We start from the raw sequence: 9,490 nt of genomic DNA, 5'->3' as shown, positions 1-9,490 counted from the left end.
GGGGGGGGGCAGGGGATGTAATAGCAGCCTTCAACTCCCTGCAGGGGGGTTCCAAACAGGATGGAGCTAGGTTGTTCTCAGTGGTAGCAGATGACAAGAGAAGAGGCAATGGTCTCAAGTTGCAGCAAGGAAAGTTTAGGTTAGACATTAGGAAAAACTTTCCCACTAGGAGGGTAGTAAAGCACTGGAACAGGTTACCCAAAGGGGTGGTTGGAATCTCCATCCTTGGAGGTTTTTAAGACCTAGGGTAGACAAAGTCATGGCTGGGATGATATAGTTGGGGATGAGCTTTGAGCAGGGCTTGGTGTAGATGACCTCCTGAGGTCCCTTCCAACCTTCATGTTCTTGTTTCTTTAATTCTATAAATCCACCAGTGGCACTGTTAGAAAGCAGTATATGACACATTTGTGATGCAGATGTCTGTATCCATGTCTCATACTTTCGCTAAGTTGCTGAATTAGCCTTTCCTTTCTTTTTAAGATAAATATAAAGCTAGTAATCCACCCATTATACTATTGTATAGCATTGCCTACTAAGCAATCATATTATAATATTCTAATTCTTCTTAAAATAATGTTTTGCTGTTAAGTCTTTTTGTAGTTACTGCATTCTCACCTGTCTCTGATTATTTCATTAGGAAATTCCTCCATATGAAACAAAGGGAGTAATGAGAGCTAGTTTTTCTTCAAGAGAAGCAGATAATCACACAGCCTTCATTAGAATAAAAACAAATGCCTCGGACAACACAGAATTTATCATTCTTCCTGTTGAGGTAGAAGTCACAACAGGTTTGTAGAAGAATAAGGAGTTGAAACGTATACATCTCACATTGGTGTATTGAGATAAGAAACTACTAATTGTTTTCTTTTGCTTTTTTATAAAGCTCCGGGAATATATTCATCAACAGAAATGCTAGATTTTGGTACACTACGAACACAAGGCAAGTACAAGATTTCAAAGTCTAATGTAAAACTACACCAAAATACAAAATATAATTGAGTAGTGGGGAATACATGTAGAAAGTCCCCTACCACTCTTCTCTAAACAAAGATGAACATTACTGTGCAGTTTTGATAAGTAACATAGACAAACCAACCCAATAAAGATAACATTTTAGACTTCTTTTTTAAGGCTTATTTTAAATCTCAGTGACTCAAACATTGGCATACTGTATACCATGGATTTTTGGCCCCTAGTGCTATGTCATATAGCCTGCAGGGCTGCCCATGAGTCCATTGGGAGCCCTCTGGGCCATGGCTCTGCACACTAAATTGGACATGCTGGGCAGCCCTGGGTGTGATCCCAGCACACTGTGCCAGTACAGGGCCCCAGGACCTGATTGTGGGGGTAGCACAGGGCCCAATCTGGGTATGCAGGACTGGTGGAGGCAAGGCATGGCCTGATCCTGCTGTACAGGCCCAATCCAGCCCAAAAGTTGGTTCCACACCACTCATCTGGCTTGCAGAGCCAAAGGATTGAGCACCACTGCTGTACACAAATAATAAATACTTTATTGAGCTTGTTTTGTAATTTCATTTTTCAACTTCGAAATATTGGTTATTTAGGAGTGAAATATTTGGCAAAGGTGCTCAGTGAAGGTTGTCTAGAAAGATACGTAAATATTAAATGTAGCAGAGAATCTGAAGGATATACTTGGGAGAAAGCAACATACAAGTGTCTATTTTATGACATTGTAATAACTTGTAATATTGTCAAAGCGAAAAGCAGTTCAGTACGTCTTGTTTTGGTGTGGGCGGCACTGCTTTACTGAGTTGTTTCATTTTATATGCAAGGATTGTTAACGTAGTCACTAGGGTTATCTGTCAGAGCCCAAGATCAGTTCAAGTACACAAAATCTATTTAATTCATGAAAGTATAGTTTTCAGTGCAATATTCTTTTGATTTTCAGGCTGACCTTTTATAAAGTATTTTCAATTATTGAAATAGTTGATTGTGTTGAAATCTGACTGGAGTGAGTTTCTTTTTGTATAATGGGTTTTACAGTAATAAAGCATAATAGTTGATGTTTTTTGTTTAAACAGATCTGCCAAAAATTTTAAATCTACATTTATTAAATTCAGGAACAAAAGACGTGCCAATTACAGTAAGTTTATTTTCTTTTAATTTGACATGTTATGATCTCTTTCATTAAAGAAGAAGAAGGTTCTGTCTAAACTTTCATGTATTGAAATAAACATATTGCCCACACCTGTACTAGGTGAGGTTCAAGGTTGAATTCTAGGAAACCAGCTTTGTTTCTCTCCCTGGACTAGCAGTCCTGAATTTTGAAACAGTATATTGGCTCATTATCAAGAAACAGCTTGACATCTTTCTGACATTGACTCTAAGCCTTGTAACATATTTCACATTATTTCTTGAATGCTTTTTACTATCATTCCCATTTCACACAGCTTGCCTGACTTCGGCCTTCCTTGAAATCATTTATAGTGACCCGAAATTAGATTTTCATTCTCAGGGTGAAAATATTTTTCTTCTTGCTGTTATGCTTTCTTCTGTTTAAGTGTTAAAATGTATTAGCCTGATGCCACCATTCTCTATGAACATCCAGCTGCTTACTAAAGTAATATATCTTAAGGTTTCTGCTATAATGCTTTGGCCACTTAAAGCTGTTACACTCAACAGCCAGCAATCAGTAGCTTCAGAAGGCAGACCAAGTAGGGGGAATACTAGAAGGGCTTGCTGAAATTCTTGTCCTTTCTCAAAATGCAGTTTTTGCTTCATAGTGTGTCTATATCAGGGGTCAGCAACAATCTCAAGTTGTGGGAGGAGGAAAGGGGGGCATGAGGAGCAGAATGACCCAGCTCAAATTGGAGGTAGGCAGGCACCTAGGACCCGGCTACTGCCACCACTTCTCCCTACTTCCCAGCTGCCAGGCAATGGAAGTCCCTCTCTTCCAGAACCCAGGCTGCCTGACTAGTGAGGCGTAGTGTAGGCAGAGCTCCCCCATCACTGAATCCCTGGGCACCCAATTGTGGCGTAGCAGAGGGAGAGCCCCCAGCTGCCAAATGCAGCCCAAATCATGGCTCCATGGGCTGTAGGTTGGAGACCCTTATCTATACAGTTCAAGGCAGTGCTGAGCTGCTGCATGCTGTGCATTCCATCCAGTATGTCTCCCTGCACACTTTTGCCACATGGGCAGAAACAGTAGCTATCAAGATCAGCCTTCAGAAAGGGCCTAGCCCCCAGGTTTACCTTCACTTTCTAGTTGGCTGAGCAAGTTTCAAGTGGCAATCTCATCTGAAGAATTTTTATTATAATTTTTAAAATTAAAAGCATAACATAAAAAGTGCCATGCTGCATCAGACCAATGGTCTATCTAGCCCAGTATCCTGCTTCACACAGTGGCAGGGATGCATACTAAAGAAATTTTCCCAACTCAGTAACTTCTAGTTCAAATGGGAATCAGTTCAAAGAAGTCCAGCTTTTTGAGTTTATGGAAAAAGTGATTAGGAGGGGATATGATATCAGTTTTCAGAAATCTGAAGGGCTGCTCTAAAGGGAAACAGACTTTTCTCCCTTGCTGCAGAAGGCAGGATGAAAAACAATAGCTTTAAGAAACAAAGCTCTAGGGTCACCTGGCTGCCTCTGTAGAAGACTTCAGTAACAGCATGGTGCTCTCTTGAAGCATTCGGTTTGGAAATTTGTCTTCTGGATTTCCTGTTTTCTAACATTCCATTGGCGGTTGGCTTTTGCACTACTTCTGCTGTCTTTCTGCTTCTGTCTCTTTTCCTATTTTTTTTCCCACTCTTTTGCCAGTCTTTCTTCTGCATATCTCCCCAGTCTTTTAAGACTACACATTGCACCATTTCTTTTTCACTTATCAAAGAAAATGTTAAGAAATTATCTAACACAAGAAACAGAATTTGATGGAGGCCTTTTAATCAAATATAGCAAGATCCAATAGCAAGAATTGGAAACTAGATTATTTCAGAATAGAAAGAATTAATATTTTTAATTATGAAGATAATTTACCACTGAAAAAATCTAGCAACAGTTATTTGTGGGCTTTCAATCACTAAGTCAAAATGTGATGCTTTTTCTTTTGAAAACAAACAAACAAAAACCCTGTGGTTCAAATGGGAATCAGTTCAAGGAAGTTCAGGTTATTGAGCTTATGGAAGATGTGATTAAGAAGGGACTTGATAGCAGTTTTCAAAAATCTAAAGGGCTGCTCTAAAGGGAGAGCACTTGTTCTCCCTTGCTGCAGAGGGAAGGATGGAAAAGCAGTAGCTTTTATGTTTCAGCAAAGTAGATTTAGATTGTATCTCAGGAAAAACTTCTTGACTGTTAAAACAGTGAAGCAGTGACTGTGCAGGGAAGTTGTGGAATCTCCATCGTTGGAAGTGTTTGAGAAGAGGCTGGATAAGCATTGGTCAGGAGTAGCTATGCCTGTGCTATGCTATGAGTACTTCCCTCGCATAGGGCTTTTCTGGTTGCCAAATAGGGCTGGAAAGAAATTGTTTCCCCTCCTTGTTGCTATGTGTCAGGGGATATTTTTCACCTTTCTCAGAAGCATTGGGTGCTGGCAGTGGTCAAAGCTGGAGATTTTGACTGGAGTGTGTCAGTGCTTCTGCTAGGACTAAAACCTGGAGGTTTCTGGCTAGGGGGTCTTGCTACTCCACTCAAGGTCAGACCAATCACCATATCTGGGGATGGAGTAGGGGTTACATTAAGAACAACACATATAATCTTTTTGACCATATGATCTTGATGTCCATTACTTTCTTTCACTTTTACCTCTCCTGTGCTTACCTCCTGGGTGTATTTCTTCATTGTCTGAATCATGTCCCTTTGGACCGAAAGTTATTGGGTCAGGGAAGTTTCTTTCGTAGGCATCCCTGCCACTGTGTGAGACAGGATACTGGGCTGGACGGACTTCTGGTTTGATGCAGTATGGAACTTTGTTATGTTTTTAATTTTAAAAATTAGAATAAAAATATTTCAGATGATTGTCACCTGAACTAGTACTTTCTTGGCTCTCCGTTTACATTACGTTTTTGTTTTATCATGTCTTTTTACTATTGTAAAAATAAATGTCATGATGTGTGGGATGTTTCCCAAGGTATCACACAGGGAATTACACACATAATTCCATTTTGATTCCTCGTATATAATTTGGAAGTGTGCTCTGTTCATGAAAATCAGCTGCTTTGCTGGTGTTATATTTATGGACAGTGTAATCTTCTGGCATTTTATTGAATTTCTCTTTAATGTGAATTAAATTGATTCCAAAATGATTAGCATAGATACAGGTTCTGTCCTAAAATTCCTGTTCATGGGATTACTTCTAAAAAGGTTTACAAAAGGTTTTCTTGGCCCATAAGAGGAAATATTTAAAAGCAGACTAGAAATGACGAAGTAGTCTGTCACAAATTTCATCTTAATGTCATGATAAAAGGCCAAGACTATATTTAGCATGCATCTAACTGAACTGGGTACCAGTGGGATTAAATATCTGCAGGTCATCCGTGCACAAGAGATAGCTAAAAGTATTGTTGCCAAAGTTAAGTACTTATTAAAGGAGGAATATAATATTGCTGATCTAACCTGTTTCTTGGTAATAGAGGTCTATAATAAGCTAAATAAGATTATGAATCACTTCATCTTTATTTGAACATTTTTAAAATTCAGAAAGCTCTCTCATTTGTTTGCAGTGTTTTCCTTTGTTAGAGAGAATCATATTTACTTTGTGGCTGGATGAACATTAACAACTTTTGGTGGTTCTACTGTTAGAATATTTAAAGCCCCGTAGACTTAGTTCATTGGTTATTTATTTTGTCTGCTTTTTCATGTTCTAGAAGCAGCACTTAACAGCTCTGTAACACAGTAAATTTCTTTCTTAAATCCATTTAATTGCTAGGAACAAAATTCTGTTCTCATATCAAAACTAAAATTATCTTAATATAAACATTCTGCTTTTTGTTCAAAAATACTTGGAACTTGTGTTGTTTAATTAAGTAGGAGAAAGCAACATATTGAAGCAGACTCCATCATGGGGCTGAGAGTAGAATATTACTACTTGCTAAGTGCTTCAAAATAGAAATACCATTCTGCTTTTCAAGCGGTATAAAAATAACTTCTTTAATTTATAGGTGCCCTTTTGTGTATACTTGTAAGTGGAAGTAGTGTGTAAGACAATGTTACTGAGGGAAAGCAAAGTTAAAAAAATGTATTTAAAAGATTTCATTCTGTGGTCATTCTGGAAGCTGTTTTGTCACAATTCTGGTTCCTGTTTGGGTTTCCCCCACTAAAGATTTTCTTGGCCGATGCAGGTAGCCGATTATTAACCAACCATATCAGCCAATGCCAATCCGATAACTCATTTATTGACGTAAATAAACCTTTGTTTTGGCACACGCTAACAGCCTCCTGCACCACATGTATCAGCATCCTGGCACTTTAAAATGGCAGTAGGGATGCTTGAACTACAGCTCATCGAATTAACTTTAGTTCAAGTGCCGCTGCCACCATTTTTAAGCACAGGGACGCTTTTAAGTGGAGTAGAGCTGAGCGAGGCGTGGGCGGATGCAGGCTGCTCACCGAGATTTCATGGCTCTCCACTCTGCTGCCTTTGTCCCAGGAGGTCTGCACCCTGTGTGCCCTCTGTCCTCCTGGCGGGTGGGGGGGCACAACTCACTGCTCCCACTGCTGCTGGGCAGACAGGGAGAGTGCAGCCAGCACGGGGCTCCCAAGGGAAAGGCAGCAGAACAGAGAGCCCAAAGCCCACAGCAAGCAGCCTGCATCTTCCTTGCGCACAAATCTCAGGGGTGCGTGCAGCAGCCCCTCCCACACCCCCTAGATGAACCTCCCGTGGCTCCGTCCCACTTCCTGCCCTGGCCCAGTGTCCCATGCACTGCCCTGGCTGGGCAGCACCCCCAGCTCCTGCCCCACTCCCTCCCTCACCATGGGGTCCTCAATCTGCCCCCCCCCATGCCTGTTCACCTCCATAGATTTACCTGCAGGGAGTTGCTCTCCACACTGCCCAGCTGTAGTTCTGGCCACGTGCATGCATACAGCCATGCACGTGCATGCAGCACCCCCAAGATTTGTCTCGCTCTCAGCAGCCTCAAGCAGGACCTCTTGCAGGCTAGAATGCTGTGCCTACCTGCAAGGGGAAACCCGCCATTTCTCAAGGGAGCGCAGGCATCTGGGGGCTCTGGCCCTGTGGGGGAGAGGGAACCCAGGTGTCCAGAGCCTCAGCACTGCTCGCAGGCAACCAATATATTGGTGCACCTCTAGTTTCTATGAAAGCTGATAGTTTGTGATGTCTTCATTTAGATTGAGTATCCAGGCCAGGATATGTCTGGCTGTATGAATCCCAAGATGAACTGTAAGGCAGGGGTGGGAATCCTTCATTTTTTTCCTCATAACTATAACTTGGCTTCCTTGTTGACATTTCCCAGAAAGTATAAGATAGACATTTTCAAATAAATCATTTGCTTATTGGTTGAACAGCAAGCAAACACGACTGCCTCCTGGTGAAGTTGGAGCTGTAAGCTTGAATGGTAGCATGAAAATCTAGACGTTGCAGTCCATGGCAGGACTGTGTGTTGCTGTAGCTAGGATTTTTGAGGCTCCTTGTCTTTCTCATATGGTGACACAGTAGTTGTATTTTGGTGGTCCCAGACTGAATAATTAATTGTCTAAATAGCCATGCTCTATTAGCCCCATGTTAGTGATGAGGTCTTCAGCTCTAGAATTCATTTTGCATGTCTTCTGCTAAAGCCCAAATTTAGTGAAGTTTTGGAGATCTTAAGAAATGTGTTTTCTCAGGCTTTATTTGAGGGATGTAAGGCATTTATGCCCATTTAACAAGGTTGTTGAGGAATGTGAGGAAAATGTTCTGTTTTCCTTCAGTGTCTCTGTTTTACTTGCTTATGTGTTTTAATTGGTATAAATTCCCTATATATCACCTGAGATGGAAATAAAACTTACAAATGTAATTAAGAGATTTTGTACAGCAAGAATTTTTCTCTACACAGTAATATCTGTAGCTGCATCAATTCTGCAGTATTAACAATAAAAATCAGTAAAGTATTAACTAATAAAAATGCAAGCAAATACAAATTCATTCTCTTGGTATATGCATTCTAATAAACCAGATACCAGTTTCACATTTATTTTTTGCTCAAAGGCTCATTTGAATTCACCCAGAATTGTTATTGGAAAGTTTATATAACTTACATTACTGAATGCTGATCACTTTAATAAATTGCAGGACTTCAGAAAGTTCCTAACCCTCATGGTCTTACAGTGAGTGCTGTTTTATTATGAGGAATGTCAGTATGTTTAAAAATAACGTTCAAAAAACTAAAATTGTTGTTTAACTAATCACTTTGAAGAATATGTAAAAACTGTATACTGCATTAGGAGTGATGGTAAATCATTAGCAAATTAACAACTGCTTAATATTTTCATTTATTTTTGTTTTCAGAGTGTTAGACCCACACCACAAAATGAAGCTGTAACAGTACATTTTAAGCCAGTTACGTTAAAGGCTTCTGAGAGTAGATATACCAAAGTTGCAAGTATTAGCTTTGATGGTAAGTATTGTTTCTTTCTTTGAAGAACTATATAAATATTTCTAAAAGCCACTTAAAATATTTTGGGGGAAAATATTAAAAAGCCTCTTCAGAAAAATATTTTCTTGGGAAATGGAACATGTTCTTACACAAAGTATTTAGGATTCTTATGCCTTAAAAACTGTTTCCTTTGGAAATTTGTCAAGGTGTCACAAACTGCAAATTAATAGTTTGAATTAATGAGAAGTAGTAGAAATGGATGAATTCTTAAGCCTTCTGTTGAATAAATATTTAAAAATGAATAATAAAGTTCCTATGATATAAAGTTCCAGAGATGATTCTGTTTGTCGCTGTTTTAGTTCTCTGCTAAAGATAAAACAATTATTAATGGTACAAATAGGTTCTGTGTCTTTACTGAATTTTACCTAATCATGACATTCTCTACACCACTGAGCATGCAGCAATCTAGTAAAAGATACTAGAAACCCCTTGCCTCTAGTACAGCGGTTGATGTTTTCTGGCTGTGGGCTAGTACTAGGACCCAGATGTTGCCACTCCTCCCTGCTACTCAGCCCTGGCATAGGCAAAAAGCTCCTTGCTGCCAAATGCTGCCCAGGCCCTCAGGGTTTGCAGGTCAGATCCAGTGGCTCTGCTGGCTACAACCAACCTGCAGGCCATAGGTTGACAACTACTACTTTGGTACAGTGGGGGGCAGCCTTTTTTGGCAAGGGTTCCACAAATTAACCTCACACTAGCCGCGTCTACACAAGACAGTACCTGGTCTTAACCAAGTACTAAATGCCCAGTGCCCAGCTAGTGCCCGGTGATGCTGTTGTGCAGTAGTAACCAGCTACCGTTCAGTAAGCGTCTCATATAGATGCAACCACTGTCTCAGAGTACCATTCCAGTCCCTTTCCCCTACCCAGTTTGCTGCTTGCTTTTTGCTT

At 40.2% G+C, this 9,490-nt stretch overlaps 1 protein-coding gene across 2 annotated transcripts in view; it reads left to right on the top strand.

Moving 5' to 3' along the window:
• The window catches only part of TMEM131 (transmembrane protein 131), a 168,627-nt gene that overhangs the window by 112,451 nt on the left and 46,686 nt on the right, over window positions 1–9,490 (top strand). For both annotated transcript variants that reach the window (XM_019524720.1, XM_019524719.1), the window contains exons 9-12: window positions 638–788; window positions 884–940; window positions 2,043–2,104; window positions 8,456–8,564. In XM_019524720.1, coding sequence (XP_019380265.1) covers window positions 638–788; window positions 884–940; window positions 2,043–2,104; window positions 8,456–8,564 — 379 coding nt within the window. The remainder of the gene's footprint in view (window positions 1–637; window positions 789–883; window positions 941–2,042; window positions 2,105–8,455; window positions 8,565–9,490) is intronic.

Source organism: Gavialis gangeticus, unplaced genomic scaffold (assembly GCF_001723915.1).
Source record: "Gavialis gangeticus isolate Ggan-Ray unplaced genomic scaffold, GavGan_comp1, whole genome shotgun sequence".
NCBI lineage: Eukaryota > Metazoa > Chordata > Crocodylia > Gavialidae > Gavialis > Gavialis gangeticus.
Note: the sequence above shows the minus strand (reverse complement) of the source record. Positions and strands in the feature narration are given on the sequence as shown.